This window comes from Varroa destructor, unplaced genomic scaffold (genome assembly GCF_002443255.2).
Source record: "Varroa destructor unplaced genomic scaffold, Vdes_3.0 BEIS01000001.1, whole genome shotgun sequence".
NCBI classification, from domain to species: domain Eukaryota; kingdom Metazoa; phylum Arthropoda; class Arachnida; order Mesostigmata; family Varroidae; genus Varroa; species Varroa destructor.
In genome coordinates, this window is record NW_019211454.1 from 21,061,220 (window position 1) to 21,081,491 (window position 20,272).

Consider the following 20,272-nt stretch of genomic DNA (forward strand, 5'->3'; position numbering starts at 1 on the left):
TACCCGGGCTCCTGAAGTCATCCATAACCTCAGTCCATTCACTGTTTTTCACAGGCTTTAAGATGTATCCATCCGCTTTGGCAAGACGCTAGATCACCAGCATAACCTACCACCAATGCTCTACAAAAAATTGCAAAAAATCGAAATTGGAAATAGCCCATCGGCGAATGAAGCAGACGAACAGCAAGAGATAAACCGGCATCTCAGGGAAATACAACCGATCCGGTTGTAAGACGGACCCACGAAGCGATCGGATGGGAGCATGTCAAATCCGTCCGCATGCTCATCCCTCACAAAACAAGGGAAAATCTCGCTTTGCTATTCTCAGCCTTTCTCACTCCCTCTCGCTGTGCCGAGACGGCTGCCACCACCGTGTTCTTAGCTGGAACGTCTCCTGTTCGAAGTGGATTTCCCTTCCATGTGGTGTAATCGAACGGCAAAGCCCGGGTTTAGCGTCCTTAAAAATCGCATACACACAGGCGTTCATATACCAGTGGCTGATGTTCAAGAATCTTGAAAATAACACTATATAGCAATACCCAGCGTTTCTAAAAACCGCCAACAGTAATAAGATGGCGTGTTCTCACACAAGAAACTTTCGCCTTGCGAGCTTTTGATGTAAAACGTTAGAATCGCCCACAACTTAATTAATGTTGTCAACATAAATTCTATTTATACACCTGTAGCGTTAGGGTCGTATCAAGTCACGACTGTTTCCCAGAGCAACCAAATAGCGAACTTCATAGTTCTGAAAGACCAAAGACATCGAAGGAATGTTTGAATCTATTAGAGTTTTCGACGCTTAAGTAGAACGCTATAAGCCAGTTACAAATACTGACAATACTTTATCTCTAGCGCGTTTTTCTTATTGAACATATATATATGGTCTAACGTAGTAACAATGTTTTAGGTGTCATGAAACGAACTAGCTAAGTAGTCATGACCATAATCCGACAGAATTGGCCTTACCCAGTGAACCGTGGTTCAGGCAGCACATACATTTTAATGATGATCTGTGCATAACTTAGACTACGGCCGTCTGCTGTAGGTCTACTCCAGAAGTCGCTTTTCGGTAACCATGACACGACTGAACAGAACAAGGCTGAGGACACATACTATGATATCGATTTAAGGACACATTTTGAACGAATACGAACTGTGCGCTCTTGCAATGTAAGCGAAAACAAAAAAAGGACTGCTGACGCCGTCAAACGGTTCAGGCTACGTAGTTAGAAGGTTCCTCCGTACGCAACAACAATACGTACACTGCATTATATCACATGGACCGCAAGTTATCTGTAGTATAGTGTTTGCTATTACAGCATGCACATCCATTGACCAACGGTGAGATGCCACTATTTTACATATAGGGAAACGATGGGACATTGTGATAACTGTGGTGCGATGCAGCGAACCAAATGGCGCGAGAAACGACGAAGGGGCATTTCGAGAGGCAAGGCTGCAGGTCTTCATGGATGCGTAATAGCCGGCTGAGGTGTCAATTGAGGAAGCAGTGCATGCGTTGCAGCAAAAACTATCTTAACATTCCCCCTATTGTCTCTGATAATAGCTTTGTCATTTCGGGACAATAGACTCTCCATCCCTACCGTAATAGGAGCCATCATATGCGCTTTTTTGGCGACGCAAACACTCTTCGTATACATAGGTACATGCAAAAATGAGCTAAAAACAAAGTGGACCATGTGCCGGTCACCGCTATTCGCTCTGTGCACATAAGAGAATGAATTAGAAAATATCTTATTCATTAATCGGTAATGATAGATGTTTTAGCACTAGCGTTTTGTAGAATTGGGCCGACAATACAGTGCATCAATACTGCATAGTTGCCATGCCGCGCCGAACGTAAAGGTTCGCTCACGACTACTTAGAGCCTACACAATAAATAAATGATCGGCCAACCAAATTACGCGTGAAGGGCAAAAAAGATAGCAACACTAGTTCGCCTCCCAGTTACTGGCCTTCTTAATCATAATAACGACTAATCGGATCTCATACGGATCAGGCCGTAAATGCGCTAAAACTAGCGATGACCTTTCCGTGCCAGAGTGAAATTGGCTCCCTTGACTACAAAGCTTTGCACCAGAGGTAGATTGCATCAGCATTTAATTATGTTTATCGACATAAAATACCTCTTCCTTTGAATTCAAAGCATTGTATTAAATGTTAACGTTTTTCAATATTATTTGAATAGTCTATTCGTAAAAAGTAATCCAAATGATATCCTTTAGTCAAATCACACAGATCATTCGTTGGCCGTCATAGCTTACCATTGCAAGATTCTCTGGCAATGACTCTGCTATATAAGAGAGTAACGTAAATTGATAGCCACCGATCGATGTACTAATCACCAGCAAGACCTGCTCCCTGCCATTACTAAGGGACTCATTCTAGCCATAGTCAGTCAATCATCTTTCGTTAGTTGCACCCTTTAGTGGCTTTGCCTTTTGCCAACCCCAGGGGGTTAGCGGCACTCCGGTGATACCCTGCGTCAAGTAAAAAATCTTTCAAGAATGCGAGAGCATTCTCCTTCACAACATCGTATAAGTAAGTAAGTAGGCGGGCAGATGCCTATATACTGATTGCGTTCTTGTTTATTTGGACCCGTTTGAATCGTTTTTGACTATGTCTGTCTACCCTTGACTAACAGAGACGCCGCTGCGAGTTGTGGAAATTCTTAGCTTAAATGTCAGCTGCTATATGGCTTAGTTATTTATTTACTTATCGACGACGCCGATTCCTGCGTCGAGCCTACCCAGCTCATTTGGGTGTCACCATTGGTTGTATGCCCGACCGGTGCCATCCCAACAGTAGCAGCAGGCACCAACCACCATTTGCTCCGACGAAGTTTTATTATCAGTCACCTTTCCGCTCTGCCATTTGGCCGAAGCTTAGTGCTAACAGATACTTCCATACGTTTCTTGCACCGCCCCTTTTTCAAATTCTTGTGATGGTGTACTACTATTACTCGCCTAAGGTAATGTGTACTGCTGGTGGTGCTGCGTGGTGTATCTACCTGTTCATCTATCCAAAAACTACTGGTTTCCTTCGTCGACTGCAGATACGTGAAGTTCTTGTTACCTGTAGAACGGCCTTTATAGCCAAGCCGACCGTCACTGGTGTCGTCACAGCCCTGGTATGACTCCTTTTTAAAAAGGTAGAACATGGCCGCGAGCACACGCGCGCTGCATGACGGGGTTCAGAGGCAGGCGAAAACGTCTCCAACGAAATTTTAGTGAAAGAGACCCGCGTTGAGATGGTTTTATGGGCGGAGAAAGACAGGCCCAAAGGGAAAAACGATGACGAAGAAATGGAGAAAGACGAAGAAAGACGCCCGGTGGGTTCTGCAGTCGATCGCTGGATGTAACAACGAGCTGAGCTAGGCAACATGCATCGCAGGCTCGCTAGGCAGGTCATACAGACCACGACATAGGGAAGAAAAGCGAAGCCGCAGACGTACAAGCGAAGTAGAGAGACGGTAGAGGACTTATCTCCCCAAGGACCATAAGCAACTAGCGCGAACAGCAAAAGTAGAAACGGTGCCCAGGGTTCGAGCCAATGAAAAGGAGACGACGATGAAGAAGATAAACGTTGGATTAGCCGACAGCAACGATGACAATGGGACGAGAGGAACGAAGCGGAGAGGGATGGAGAATAGGAGTAATCGTCTACCGGCGTCCCTTGGACCAGCTCCCAATCTGCGTAATCTGCCACATCTGATTCTTTCGATCGCATTGCCAATAGCAACGCCAACGCCACCACGAGCGAGCTGTGCTAGGGGATACACCTTGCATCCGCTCATCTGAACCCAATGTACACAAAGTGGACACAATCATGGTGCTACAAGTGTCCATCTGTCGGCTTCCTCCAACTACCGCCATCTCCGCTGCTATGTCACAGGCGCTGCCTACGGTGAAGCCTTACCAAGAGCTGAAATTGATCTAGCTAACAAGGCAAGGCAAACGAACAGACTATTTGTGGACACTGCAACGTGCTACTAATCATCGAAGTAGATATACTAAATGCAAAAGATAACATTTCGAATAACATACTACCTATCATGTATAGTAGCATGATAGATCGATCGTCACTTTTCTTCTGTCAAGAATGGTACCGACAACTTAAAGAATAGTTCTTGCACTCCAATGGCGAGATCAAACTCAGCTATTTTGATCCATCAATAGTAAACATCTGTTTTCGCTTGAACTAAGTATTTAACCTAGGACGATCGTATAAAAAACGGTTAATCAAATGTGACCTGACCTCGAACCTTACTCTAGTGTTTCCTTAGAATGTCGGTTAGCTGCGGGAAACGCTTGCGGTGTGGAGCATGTCTCTAAAAGGCACTTCCCGACTACGAAACTATAATAGATCTAATTTTACATAATTAGCTTTTCCTCCTGGACGAACTTCGGAAAAAGATGGATACTAACAATACTATCGATAATAACAAATAAGAAAAATACTCACAGATGGCAATAGAGACACTTGCTCTTTCGTAGAGCTTGAACATTTGCAACGGTAGCAAAACGTATATATCATTACGGCCCCACCCTCACTAAATCAGCCAATGGAAGCTGAATAAGACGATTTTGTTCCGAAATCATCGTATCCTATTAATAATCATCGTGGAGACCTTCTATAATAGTTCCCATCATATCCTTTAGCCGTTTGTAAGAGCTAGGAACGTGGCCCCGTTCCTGCTAAATTTAATCGCTGTCTCCTGCGCCTGCATGCGTTCAGAACGCAGGGTAAAATCGTCGCAATATCATGGCAGAAACAGACGGACGGACGGATGGATTGGGGGGTTGTATAGGGTCTGCAATTGGTCCCTCCCAACTACGTTCATTCACCCGTTCATTCATCATGATTACGCAGCTAACAGCGCTCAGCCATGTACTCCCGCCAAGCCCGTACCGATAGTGAAAGCTGGCTTGCCCTTCCTTGGCCTCTCGCTTCAGTTAGAGGCAGACGCTTTTCCTTATCCCACCGCTCCCTTGGCAGCAACGGGTCAGCGGGACTACACGTGTTGCCTTTCTAACAGCATTCAGTGGCATCCTCTACTAGCAGAGCGTTTGCTGGACCGTCTATTTACAAGCAGGCAGCAGCTCCCGTTACGGTATAGTTTGTGCAACGAACAATGTACACGTACAGAAAAACACACGCAGAAAAAATATTGAAGAGGATTTCACTCGAAGGAGAACACACGCGGAGGGCAGAAGCGTCATCATCCGCATGAATCTTCTCACCCTGTGTGTCCTCTCAACGACAAAAGGGCTTATGGCCTAAATTATCACGCTGCCGCCGTCTCCTTCCAATCCGTTGCAAGCTAAAGAAGGAAGTTAGCCGAGGGACCTCTCTGAGGGACGTATAAATATCCTCGCTGAAGGTGTTGCCGATAAAGCACAACCACTAGCAACAACAACTACGCACGCTGGTCGTGCTGTAACATAAGCGACATGAGCGCTCAAGAGTTCAGTAAAAAAGGGGAAGTTAGTGGCTGGAAAAGAATATGTAGAGCATTTACTCGAGCACACTAAGGCACGTACATGCCTATGCATTGACATGTGTTTGAGGGGCGAAGACTCAACTTTCCTCTTGACTATAATCACCAAATAAGGCTCAATCGATTGATTATTGTCGTTTCCAGGTGCAACAATGCAACATGTCCTTGATTCGATTATTTGTTATCTATATCTGTATACTGCATATCAGTCGAATCTGAATCAGCAGGTTGCCGGGAAGCTTCCGCTTATTAACAAGGGAACAACTATATACCTTCTTTTTTGTTAATAAAATAAAGATTACATCGTGATTGAACTTTTATGTGCCCAATTAAAAAGTTTTTAAGAGCAGTTTATCTCACGGTAGTTCCCTGTGGGTACGTGACCTGGCTGACATGTAGGATATCAACTTTTGAGATGAATGAGTCATATAGGATCGCTGAAATGAACCGAGACCTTTTGCTGGGTCCTTTGCACTGTTAAAACCGATTACTATATATATATATATATATATATATATATATACACCCTGTGTCATCATCTGTATTGTATTTCTCGTTTAGTTCGTATTGCGTAGCCTTAATGAAATATCATAAATCCTAGTTTTTTTTCGATTTCAACGATTTTAGTTAGAGCTGTCTTCAAGTTGAATAGTACAAGGAACTATGAGTATCGCTGCAGTCTATTTTAGGAATTGTCGCTAATTTCCTTCAAGACCCGAATACGTATTTTCCATACGTAAAGTACTTTAGCATATTTTCTCGAACATGGCTTCGTTAAACAAAGAAGTAATTGTCTACGAATAAACAGCATACAGTAACTTTATATACAATTACTTGGTGTTTTTCTTATTGTAAATACTGTCTGTTTCTAATGCATCTGGGCAAGAAAAAACGCTGTACCCAAAGAAAGTAAAATCTTTTCCACGCTATATGACCCGTATAAGACCCGTGAGCGTTAACGGACAAACGGTTGGAAGATGTAAAAAGCAAAAGAAAAAAGTGGGCATCATTTCACTTCGGCCTAATAGATTACCATCCTTTGCTTACTGTGTCGGATATCTTTGAATTCACGTGTGCATGTATCGTCTAAATAAGCCAACTTTTTCGATGTCCAAAACTGCGTTCAGGGCAAAACACATTAGGACTAGTACGAAGGCTCTCTTTAACAGAACCGAGGTGGTACAGAGGCAGCTACATACAGGTTAATACAATTCACTGATTGCTGCTGGACTTTTTTTTAGAACATACGAAGCATTTAAATGCTGATTAGGCGTCAGTGGGGGCGATCTCCTGCAAATAACCGAGAGCCAGCTCATCACGTTAGCTGCAATAGCAACAACGCCAACCCAAATTAACGGCCTGCTTTTGCTACTATCGCAGGTGTCTTGCATGCTCAAGCCTTGACTAAGTACATTGGTCGATGCTGTTTATCAGGAGTTTCTGCCTGCCAGTGCTAATAAGCACGTTCGCTGCACGCCCATTCGCTCCGATGCCCCTTTTTATGCTGCACGCACGCGCACATCATCGCCCTGCATGAACATCAACGCACAAATCGAGCTATTGCTGCCTCGCCTGTCAGCAGATGTAACTTGCATAGACTAATTACATGTCTCAACCTTCCCACAATCTCGCAACTATCGGCTCATAAGCACATTTGAAGCACGCAACAACAACGATTAAGCTAAATCATCTATCTGCTACTGGGCTATCCTGTCATACATCACGCAAACATTGTAGCGGCTTTTGAAAACGCGGTATGGGAATGGAATATACTAATACTTCAGGTTGCTTTATTTATAACATAGGTGCCTTAATATCGACCCTGTTCCGCTTTGTTTCACAGTTTTACGCAGATTCTGTAGCAAAACAACGTAAACAATTTACGTAGCAACGGCTAGACACGGACGGAATCTTTGTGAACTTTTTGTGCCTATAATATGTAGCTTTTGTTTTCTGCGAACTATTACGAAAGATGCGTATTTTTCTTGCGGTGACTCTTTTCTAACTAAATATGGCTTCTTAACACATTGCACTCTATTCTTTCGAAGAAATGCCCTTTAGTTATCTATTCGAATCCAGTTTCCTGGGTGTTCCTAATTCAACAATATTTAGCCAAGATAAAGCCGGCACAAAACAAACTCTTTGAATGAAACACTGATGTTTTAAATAAAAATCCAGATTAAAGGAAAGTGGACACTCCTTCAAAAAGTAATGATCTTGCAATATTTTCTGTGCAATTAATTTACAAAGGCTCCTCAATGGGCCGGCTTAGAAATCTTTTTTCAAAAGATTCGACCTTGGTCTCTAAAAGAAGTGCAGCTTTTCCTGCCAAAAGCAAAAAAGCTTCCATGAACTGTGTAACGGAAGAAGGCTGGAAGAATTCGCGCACCTTTTTATCACTAATAACATTAAGACAGCTGTTGCTTCTTCGCGGAGGAGGCGACGTTCTACAGGAAGCTTTCACGAAACGCGTGTAGGAACGCAAACAGGTAGGATCTTTTAAAATATCATGCACTTCCACGTAAGATTCAACAACCATCATAAACTTTCACAGAGCCTATCGTGTAGTACCTGCTCTTAAATGGTTGGCTATATTGGAACTAATTTGTGAATTTCCTTTCCAGGTCCCTTATACAGTCAGTTTCACAATCCTCCAGTGGACAAAAAACAGTTCAACGAAGTATTACGCTACCGGGTTCTCAATCTGCCATTACAGCAAACGTATCAGTAAGTCGTAAACAAACACACAAACCGACATTCAATCTGCGCCCTGCAGATAAGCCAGGGAAGATATACGTTTTGTGCCAACGGCGTCTGAAGAATGTTCATAATAGGAGAAGTTTTTCGACAAAGACATTTATGTACGTTCCCGTCAAGTACTTTGATCTAAGGAAAAAAGTGTTGTTCCAGTTTTGTTTTCAGGAAGCAAGACATTTTGAAGCTAAATGAAAAACTAGCGGGCAACCTTACATCGACTGAAATCCTTTATCCCATAAAACAAGCGACACAATGCATCACCGGAAGAGGGTAGATTTTTTTTATCTTTGTTTTTAATTCGCATCAGCCAGCGTTTTCAAGTTGGCCGTGTGGCCTCTAAATTTGGTAAACGTTAAAGATGAAGCTTTCTGAAAATAGAATTCACCTCGTGTTCTATGTAGACAAAGCAAAACGAATGCGAACCACACAGAAAACCACTGTAGAATCTGGTCCACTATGATTCTAAAAGGTTAAGAAGGAAAGCAGGTCTCAAGAAAGAAGCTTTCAAGGTCGTTGGCTACAGATGCCTAAAGCCTATCTTTTCAGTGTTGCGCCTAGTTGTCAAATTCGGTAACACCAATTAAAAGCGTTTTGGCTACCATAAAATTCACACCTGGATTTCTCATTGTAAGGTTTTAGCGGGCACGATGCACCTACTCGACAACGGTACGAACGGTTGATTAATGAGCAACAGGTGTTCAGTAGTAATGTAAATGGAATTGTACCGTCTGCCAGAACCCAGCCAGAGCTAGCCGTGCTAGTTACGTCAATTAATTGTCTCCCATCTTAAATTAGAGCCTTGTGCATCAACACAGTTTCCATTGGTAAACCTTACCTCTCTGGGTGTAGCTTGCAGCAGGGTATTTCGTGAAATACCTAATTTCGTTAATGCACACAGATACAATGCTTTATATAATCGAGTTCCTAAAGGAAGCGGTAAACACAGCTCTCCTGTTGTTTATGCTGTTAGCAGAACAGCAATGACAGCCTTAAAGAAGGCAGGCAGGAAGTACGCAGAGGCACGTCTGTGGGATGCCCTTGACACCAATAAAAGAAGGGTGAATAATTACGATGGAAACAGGCTTGATGCTAAAGAAACTTTAAGGTAGAAAGAACGAAAAAAATTGGCACGTGCTTTCCCTGTGTCGGTCGCTTCGCAACTACATCGTTGCTCTCGCTTGTGCTGCTACCATTTCTGACGGTAGCCGCAGCAGAGCACTAACGATGACGGAACTAAGCAGTAGACAACACTGACCAAAATCGTACCTTTCTTATTTGTAAAATAGAAAGTTATATCTAATTAAGTTTGGCAAAAACGCACAACGGGTTGGTGAATTAAGGAGGTAAAGATGCTCACAATCCGAATCAAAAACTAAATGATGTAAGATATTGTAAATACATGGCGGTTCTTTCGCATTTATAATACACCATCACTTATTTATTTATACTGAGGTTGTTCGAGGTAATTGCCGATCGAACAAACGATCGTATCCCCTTAAAATACCAACGGAAAGCGTAAATGTTACCCACCTGGCTCCATTTTGGTAATTTCCTTCGAAACTTTTTCGGTGCTCGTGTCGTTACCGCATTGGTCATCAAGCTGAACAGAGCTTTTAGTATCGGTATTTTCTACTAATTCATTCAACTTGCCGGTAAGCTCGAATATCCGCTGTTGTACCTCCTGGACACCTTGAGCTGCCGTTCCCAGAAAGCCAGTGGCAGTCGTTTTTGAGCCTGGAGACGAAGGCAGCTCATCAAAATCGTCTAAATTTGCTACGTCGACTGGGCCAGGAAGCGACATCAGGGAAGCCACCGATTGCATATCTTCGTCCCTAAATATCACGTTCAGAATAACATCGATGTCATATATAAGAATTACATTTGCGCGTGCCGTCTTTCGTTGCAATGCTAGGCAGCATACTATCCGGCCTCCAATCGAGCCTAACAGGTTTCATAAATTAGAAGACGTTTTTAGTGAAGGAAACGCAAAGAACAGAAGGTAATGGCTGCATACATCAAAAATCATGCACTAAAGCAATTTTTGCGAAAATCTATGATGCTTACGTAGCTTTTCCTTCCCGTAAAAAATTTGAGTGTATCCTGAGGACAAGTTCGGCCCCGCCGCATTTTACCGACAGTGGCCTAAATTTCAATCGCAGATCGAACTGAGATGGCTCCGCTCTGGCAAACTCCTTCATATTTATAGCGCAAGTTGCAACCTAGAATCAATGTAATTTAATAAGCGGTTAGCATTTAAAATTAACTTCTTGACTGCTCTCACCTAAACAGGTTTTCTTGGTGAGTTGTTTATCTTGCTACATTTTTGATAGTCGTCCTTCAGAATCTACAAGGTCAGTCAGATGCTTGCAGTTCAGCTGTACAATAATCCTTTCTAAACAAAATACGAATTGTCAAACTTAAAATTGTTCAACTTAAACTTAGAACCATCTTGCTGCACATATTGTACCTGTTGCGAGGTAGAAAAGAAGTGTTCGAATGAACAGTGCAGTTGTCCACAAAAAAGTAACTGCTAGACAGGAAGTTGCTGCTTCGTTGCTTCGTCCAAGGGGCTAATATGAGTTCTCTTAACATAAGTTATTTAAATTCATCAAAAATAGATAAACGATTTAATACTTCATTAATAGGTAATGCTGCTACTCTTCACGACCAGGTGACTGACCTTGACATTCGATTTTAATTCAATGAATGATCTCTACGCCAATTTTGGTAAACCTGTTTTCGTTTTCCAGTTTTTTCAGTAACATCTTCGATAACTAGCTGCCATTCTTTATCTTCGTATTCATTAGTTCGAGGATCCTTGAAAAGAGTAACAGTTGTTTCAATATTCTCTGGTATGTCCCACAGCACCATTCCCCTAAAATAAAAACAAAAAATACATTTACATTATATGTTGAAAGAGACCGCTATCGACACAAATTACACAACCTGTATAAATAATGATCTACTACATCAGGCTACGTGCGCTTGACGTGCAACAGTACTCTGCACTACATTGTACGAAGTACTATTCTCCATGTATAAATATCAATTCATTTAACGTGCATCAAATGCTACTTTTATATCAATTATGATAAATGAAGCCTAGTCATTTTTAGATGTAACAAAACAATGTTGTTATAAGAATACCAGTATGAGCGTCCGCTAGATACTTATCTCTTTCTTATCTTTTTTTGATGCCCTTACTTTCCTACACTCAAGCACCTGAAGAGCCTCTTTGTCAGTGACAAGCAACGTTGCTCCCACACCCACAAAGCCTGCCTGGCCTCCCACAAGGTTATTTATACGTCCCTTTATCTAACTGAACGATTGTTTGATCCCTACAAACGATGGTGAGGTATCTTACGTTTCGCAAATTTACTGTCATGTTGACGTATTATGATGTCCTCACAGAAGTCTCGCTTCTTCTTCCATCCGTCCTCCGAAACGGATTCTAGAAGAAGGGCGGTAACGTTTGCCTTTACCTATCATAACCATGATGATGAATCGATGCTGCTGAATATGACAATTTAGAACACACATGTACGGTCGCCCCTAAAATAAACGCCGCCAACTAATACCGGCCTGTGTTATTGCAATATCCGTTACAAGCTATGCACAAAAATCGGTTGCTTAGATATGGATACTTAATAAAGCGCATCTGACCCTTTCCGCTTCCTACATTATCTAAAGTGGATTACCTAAAAAACAGACCCTTTACCCAATGAATCATTAAGTATACTAAAGTTGATAAATATTATACCAGCTCTAATACTGCCTATAAGAACTTGTGTGAAAAATCTTTTATTCGGAATGCTGAATAAAAGATCGATGTGTTTTTGTGTGTAGTTTTTGAGCACCTAGTGTTTAGTGCCAAACTTCGAAAAATACATTATGATATGGATAATAGAGAAAACATAACGCCTCGGATCACAGCCAGGTTCCACATACAACACAGACACGCGTCTGCAATATTAAATACATATTTAATATGGCCTAAGCTAGGAAACCGACTCACCGGTATGGCTCTTTGATCGAGTTGATCCACGGAAGTGGTGTAGTGGCATATCGTCTGCTTCGTCGCGTGAAGACGACACTGAGACGACTTGGATTCCATTTTTTCGTGGCTCTCACTTCCAACTCCCGGCAGATGCCCACAAAATGAAAACGGGCCGCATGTTTGTTGACCCGCTGCAATCGCTTCCACACAGAACCCATATTGACTCCACCTGAACAGATTTAGACAGGAACAGGATAACACAACCTTGAACGCAACCTAACTCTATCGTCAGCCATGCCTCGATCCGGGACGTCAAAAAAATATATCAGCCCTTGTTCCTTGTCTCAGAATGCTTTCTAGGACTGAAGCACGAAAGAAGTCAACAAACCGTGTCTGCGATCACTGAAATTTTTCATTCGTGTGGCTTAACGATCATTATGGAAAATCTATAATAATATTTGGAAAAAGTTCCAAAATGTCTGACGCAAAGGGCCAGCATTTCTGGTAGATTTCCCAACTTGATAATGCATGGATCGACATTCGTTGCTCATACTGACCTCTTGCCCGGAAACTTTGACCTTCATAACAACTTTGACTCATTCCCCCAGAGCCCAACTGGCCCTCAGTCACAAGAGACACTTCAAGAGGAGAAGAGCTCGATACGAAAAGGAAGCATTTAAAAAAAATAAAATAAAAATCGTTAATTAAACGGGATTTGAAGCAGAAAGCTAAATTTCCAATAGTTTTTTAAGATACGTAAAAGGCAATATGTCGATATTGTACTTAAAACGACTAAATAATTACTTCCGTTTTGTAGAAAAACTAATGGTACTTCCTAATAAATATCGTACTAGACAAAAGCCGCGCTGACGTATCATATATATAACGAACAAGAGTTTCCAATTAGCGTAATAACGCGTCGAGTAGTCGCGAATAAACAACATACTTAACGTCCAGTCTTTGAAAAACTTGATTCAGATTTTAAAAACTAGGCGGCATTTAACAGTGTTAAAGTTTACATCCATAATTGCTATTTCGTAAAGAAATATTTTCAAGTTCTACGCAATTGGAGACCGAAAAACCGTGTCCATTCGTGATCTTGTGTCACATGCATATATAACTGTATTACGCATATGTTTAAGCTCACCATGCTACAACGTCGGTGTAAAATTTGCCACCGCCGAATTTTGTATCATTAACAAGTAACCTAAGCACAATGGCCCGATGCCTGACAAAGATTATAAGTTAGATGCATAGCCTGTACCGCACAATCACGGAACTTCTTGATTTTTTCAAATATGACTATACAAGTCGCCTCTGTTCCAAGACTAGGGTTAATCAGCAATAGTCGCATTTTTCGAAATATTTTTCGGAGAAATGATTAATCACGCGTCCCAAAATTTAGTCTACATTAGCTATTCAATGGTATCTACTTCACAATGGCTGCTGTTACGTATGCAGAGTTTATCTAGAGTAAGGGGACGTCTCATAATAGCTGAGATTAAAATAATGACTTTAGTATAATTAAGGTATTAAGTAATAAAAAAGAAGTAAGTAAAAAATTTTTCGGCCTACTAGCAGCGAGTCATGTAAAAGATATTCCGGGGGACTCGGTCTTAAAACGCATTAACATGACCGTTAAATAGCGATCCGTCACTGAATGATTTTCGTGATGGACACTTCAAATACTATACTTTGGCTTTGTCTAAAAGGCATTTCTAGTGTCAGCTGTGTGTTTCCATACGGAATAATTAAATTACACAATTTCACTTATTTAGAAACTGTCGTTTGGCAGGTATATGATTTGAAGTCAAAGAGAACTAATCTACTTTGACCCACCGCTAAAGGTTAATTCATGCATACAATTCACAGGTGAGATAGGTGTATTAAAGATATCTTATGTAACAAATATAAAGTATTTAAAATTACATTTACTCCGCCTTTTTTGGGTTGAACGATGATGCGGGATAATTGAAGCATTGCAAACAAATTGTGTTTTTAAAAAAAAAAATGCTTTTTTCAAAAAAAATCTATATACAAAAATGAGAATGACCGCAAAACCTTTCGAAGCCAAACCCTAATTAAGATCCTCACAGAAACCATTCCTAGCCTAATATAAGCTATGTCTACCACTGAATCTATTATATAATAATTAGCCTAAATAAGCCAGATAAGAGACAATGTTTAAAACAACAACTATTTAATCAGAAGAAGGCGTACTTTATTTACGTTCACATTATCCTGGTTGATCAGTGAAAAGTAACTAAAACAATAATACTAGGAGTAAAAAACACAATTTCTCGCTCGATGTTGTCAGTCGCGATGCGTGTAAGTGCTTTTCCTATATTATATCCCTGTACTTTTGTCTTATTATAATTTTTAGCGCCATACTGTTATTCCACTATAACTGAATATATGTATGTATTTAGCCACACTCAATATAAATTCGTCTTTAGCCTCGCTTCATGACATTCGTCCTGACGGGAGAGGACCTTTTAATCCCTGCACTAGGTAATTCTTTACGGAATGAACGGTCTATTAATAATTCAAATTACTGCTGGAACCCATGTGAACATTGAAATGTCCTGAATAGACAGAAGTTGTGCTAGTTACAGACGCTGTAAACTATCAGAGAACAAAGAATTACCCATTTACGGCCCCTTATTATTATGACATGAACTAGTACGGCGCCTGTATGCGGTAGGTAATCTTGGAAGCGGCGTCATGCGTGTATGTACCTCTCTAATCGAGAGCAAACTATATTAAAGAAGCTAACTAATAAAATACTTTAAATCCATTTTTGGTTAGCAGTAAATACTAGAGGTTTCAGCTGCTACTAGATTGGTGAATAGAAAAGATAACCATCGTTCGAAATTTTTTAGCAAAAAAATCATTATTCGATTAAGGGTTCACTTCAATAGAATATGTCAGGAATGATAAATCTGTGATGTGGTTAGCCGCAAGACGTACCCGTAAGTCGTTTGGCTTTCCAAATGAATTCCCATCGAGACGGTAATGCAGGACACTTCATATTTCCGATCAGAGCGTAACTAAATACGATGCAAAGACCAAATAATTTTAGATGCTCGAGAGCGTGACACAGCCGTTTTTGTTGTGGCCCTTTTTTTACTACTCCTACACAAGAAACAAATGGATGATACAAGATCTAATTAAGGGCCAACGTGCCTATATCTGTACGTTGACTCTTCGATCGTACAACAGAAATACACAAAGGCTCCTGCTTTAAAAATGGTCACCAAAACCACCTGTCAGGAAGAAGCGGTTACGACAGCAGTTATATGTAGGGCGTACACTACACAGAAAGGGGGGCGCACTAAACCGTTACTCTGTGTCGTGTGGGGTCATGTGTGTACAACATAAGATCACGCGCACGGGATCTGCATGAGCCACCGATTGCACCCTTGAGTTTGTTAGCAAAAAAAGATCTCACTAGAAAATGTCCTCCATTTTTTAACGCATAGCTGCCTTTAAACGGCATAGCCAAGAAGATTTGATAAAAAAGGTCAATTACTTTTTAGGAAAACAAGCTTTTTTGAAAACTTTAGGGTTTTAGCTTCTCGGTAACGCTTGTTACAGCTGCGCAAACAATATACAACCAAGTAGTCTTCATCTCACGAGAGACCAAAACAGGGCTACCGCGGACTTCAAAACGGTAAAATAGAATGCGCGCTACGCAGTACCCGTCGAGCGCCTAAAAGCCTAAAGTGGAGAATGATGGAATAAGGGTTTAGACCGACGGCACCGTCTTTCCCGCATGGTAACAGCAGCGACAGCAACTGCTTCTTCTACACTCTCAACGCAACGTTATCCTCGTGGTGATGCCTAAGCTTTTACCTGCTGACACTAACGACCGAACCAGTGCCTCACTTCCCTGACCATTACGGCCTCTAGCAAGAGTACGGTGAGGGCATAAGGCATACCGTGGTGATGGCAGTGAAAGTATATAGTACGTCTGTCACACCGACAGCACAACATAGCTGACAAAACATCTGAAGGACCAAGGACGCCAGTTAACGTGCAGTATATCATTGCTACTGTGATATCAGCTGCTGCTTATGTGAACCAAGAATGCTATTACCACAAGCGACAGATCTATAGCGTTTAAGTAGCTATCACCACGATGTTTGTAGCGGGCGTGCTTCGTCATTTGTATGATGTCAGCTGCTTTTTTCTTTTCCAGGTGAACCAAACCGTCAATGAAAGTTAGTACACATGAACAAAGTCATTCTGCTTATTAATACTTAGCTGTTCACTCAGATCCCACATGCTTCCAGCGAACTATTAGTTACCAGTTACTTAGCACCACATAGCATTTTCTTTTACCTCCACTGCTGGTACAAAATATACTTCTCAACTATTCGCCACCGCGAATCGTAATTGAAGTTCCTGTATGTAAGGCCTACTTCCTATACAAAAGGAAACACGCGTACCTCGGATTCAACGGGCACGTTACTAGTAACGATGTTATAACACTTAACGCAGCAAATAATAACCCTCCCCGCACTGGATACAGACACTTCAATTTAGCTGAGATTATCAGATGTTCAGATAGAAGAAAGAAAATATATTGTCTTTTAAAATCTTAAACGTAAAAATACTGATCTGGCTTTAATATATTTGTTCTATGGTACGTAGTGTGGTTTTTTGGTGTTGTAGTGTCCTGACAACGAAACACGTTGAGGATGTCGTCATGTATATAATTCTTTATTGTTTGGCCATTGTTAACTTATGAAGTTCGTTAGATTTCAGCTAACTCTACCATGTTTTACACTTTATATGTGAGCCTCTATAAAAACTATCTAATGTCGAGACTTATCTGCCAATTTGTCTGTTCAGTTCCATAACTGATGGGGTAAAGGTCATAATTGAAATACGGTCAGTCGCTAGAGTTAAATGTTATATATATATATATATATATATATATATACTTGATTATTGAATATATTAAATGATAATTACATATGATTATTGAGTTCCACGTTTCGTCAATAATCCTTCTACCATTTACCTGCGCCGCGACGATGCGACACGTTACAAATTTTAACAAGCCTTATCTTTTCATTTTTTAAAAGTGAAAATAAAAACAACTGTTTCTGACTGATTTTGATGTATTAAACTCTACAGCGAAATTGTTTAACAGGGTAGAATCTCATATAATTATTTTTAAATCAGACTCATCATAAGGCAACAATTCCTATCATCGTACAAGGGAGTTTGACGACTCGAGACAGAGGCGCTGATGGCAACTACAAATCTGCGTGAATTGTGCATGACGAACTTTTCCTTGCAGTTTCCTACCAAACAGTTACACAAAGGTAGTCCGCAAAGAGAAGTGATTTACTCAGTGACTTAATGGACATTGTTAATCAATTTACCCAAGTGTGTTACTAAGTGTAACAGATTCCGAATAACTTGAATGATTTCTCTAACAGGCTAGAAGGCATACATACTACCGTTCGTATTTGGAACGTGCTAGAATTAAAAAGTACGGTGGATCCTTTCGGACCCTAAATGAGGTTTGTAAGCGTTGCGTGCCTTCGATGATTAGCTGATCGTATGAGATGAATAGAACCCGTATTAATCAAAAACGAACGTACGAACGTTCATCTGCCGATTGACGATACTGAAAACCGCAACAGTTGATTGAGTATTCCTGAATACGCCCGTTCAAAATGATCAATTACGTGCTTTTACTGGCATTGATAGATAAGGATGTAGCAAAGGACATTGAAAATATTACTAGACAGTTGGAGAATAGATAAACACAAGACAGAACTTCTCCAACAGACGACTGTAGAGGAAGCGAACAGATGTCACAAAGATCGTCATGATAGCTGCGCTCCCATAAGATTTGTCGCGTCTTCCATCTACGTCAGTTGCTTGTGTAGGACCGACCCAAAAAGAAGAAAGCTCAGGAGTTGTATGACGTCTCCTCACTGTTCAGCGAGATCCGCAAACACACACACATTCTTGACTGTCTTAGTCAATTTGCGGATTCTTTATAGAAATCGATCAAATGAAAACCACATGATGTTGCACTCTGAAAACCGATAAGATCCGGCTCTTCTCCTTGGAGAAAAGAATGCAGCGATAAAATGTAGCCTCCTACACCTTAGCAACTCTATCTAAATAAATGCCGCTGTTAAATGTCACTTCCGATAATAACATAACACCTGTACCTGTCTGCTTCCAACTTTCTAAATAAAAGGTCGTTATGCCTTGAGGCAGAACAGGTAATATACTAGAGTAAAACACTGTAATAGATAAAAAGAAAACGAGATAGATATATCATTCTGAAGCAACTGGGTTTTTGATAGCAAGCCATTCTACAATTTATTCCTTTTTTCCATAGACGGAAAAGTCAGTTTAAAAGAGATACATCATTTGGTGAGAAACCTTTAATGCCCATCAACGGTGTCTGAAGTCAGAAGAAAGTTGAAATATTTGGGAATGACAAAATTTAGTTTTTTCATTCAAAAGTAGCTAGAGGTAATAATATTTGTAACACACGAAACCGTTTGATCATCGAGTTAGTTCCCGGAGGTGCCTGTTACACTTTACTTGTATGTATCTTTTTACGTGCATCAGAGCATTAAAAGCCATATTAAAATGAAAAAAATATATTAAAATTACAATTTTAATATTATGATGTCAATTCCCTTAAGTATCCCATTACATTTACATGTTATTATCAGCTATAGCAATAATTCTTCGTTTCGGTTCTTCAGTCGAATAAGACGCTTACGGTAGTTATTTTTCGAGTATTATATGTCAGTCTTTCCTTCTTTTGATACTGTAAATTAATGGAAAAAAATATATATAGATAGATAGATATATATATATAAACTATCTTCGAAATTGTATTTAGCTGATAAGAACAGATAGTAGATGCAAGATGCAAATCAAATCTTTTATCTTACACATACAGGCAAAAAAAAGAACATAAATTCGAAAATAAAGGTAAGTTAAGGCTTCTTCTGATAAAAATATGTCCTTTGGTAATAGTCGATTGATCCCGTCACTTTAACAAAATAATTTTATCTGTTCACATTGTGACCAAAGTTCTAAAATAGCCTTTGCCGTATAACGTCTATTGAAGCAGAGCACCGCCACAATATGCACATTGGTCACGCTCTTTGGGGTTTGTTTTCTCACCCACAACATGCCACGACGGAGTTTATCAAATGTATCGAAGAGAAAGGTCGATGTCTCTCTCCCGTCACCCGAATTCTGAAATGGGCGGCGCTTTCCTCCTCTCCATCAATACATTGTCATACCCAATAGCCAAAGTGCTTTACGATAAAGAACCTGACTAATTGATCCATTCTCTCTCGCTGTCAAAGTCAGCTGATGACAAACAATGAACAGTTGCCTGCACCATGTTTCTCTGACATATTGCAAAGCTTCAGTAGTAGCATTAATGGAATCTTAGACCCTAATCTAGCCTACTACTTAACTTTCCTCACTCTAATACCTTCCACTCACTTGTTTGTATCAATGGGAAGCCACCAGTCAAAAATACGAATTCTCTTCTAATACACTACCGATGATAATTTTTCATACCCGCTTTATCTCGCATTGAACACACATTGCAACGATAAGCTTGCCCAGTCAAAAGGTGACGCTGTTTACTTGCACAGGCATCCACCATCGGATTGCCACGACACAGCTGTCCTCGTCTTCGAATGACCATTCACTTCAAGCGCGCTATCTCATTGCACCACTCCATAATAGCACCCAACAAAACGTAGCGAGAGTCAGCGCTGCTGTTACTCACAACCAGCACAAATAAAACCCGCAAGCGCGCCGCCATCTTGAAAAAACGCGCGAAGGTAAAGCGCGCCATTCGAGAGGCATGTTTGAATGATACGAATCATCAGCTGCAGAGATTGTTGTGAAAGATGCTCGTCGTTTAGGTAGATGGGCGTATATGAAGTACAATCGATAAACAATAGGGTTAAATCACTCCACAT

The 20,272-nt window shown here is 40.8% G+C and overlaps 1 protein-coding gene across 12 annotated transcripts in view; it reads right to left on the bottom strand.

Annotated features, from left to right (window-relative positions):
- Positions 1-20,099, bottom strand: part of Ehbp1 (Eps15 homology domain containing protein-binding protein 1) — a 93,374-nt gene extending 73,275 nt beyond the window's left edge. For 3 of the 12 annotated variants that reach the window (XR_015319824.1, XM_086978435.1, XM_022788819.2), the window contains exons 1-5: positions 19,863-20,098; positions 12,297-12,507; positions 11,015-11,156; positions 10,346-10,500; positions 9,812-10,113 (exon numbers count right to left, since the gene is read on the bottom strand). Coding sequence is in view for 11 of the 12 variants with exons in the window: in XM_086978435.1 (XP_086834561.1) it covers positions 9,812-10,113; positions 10,346-10,500; positions 11,015-11,156; positions 12,297-12,507; positions 19,863-19,992 (940 nt within the window). In the remaining variant the exon portion in view is untranslated. Of the gene's footprint in view, positions 1-9,811; positions 10,114-10,345; positions 10,501-10,748; positions 10,970-11,014; positions 11,157-11,645; positions 11,733-12,296; positions 12,508-15,248; positions 15,329-15,544; positions 16,089-19,784 lie in introns of those variants that run through there. The other 9 variants (XM_086978439.1, XM_022788821.2, XM_086978442.1 and 6 more) reach the window with 7 other exon arrangements.
- Positions 20,100-20,272: the final 173 nt, after the last annotated feature.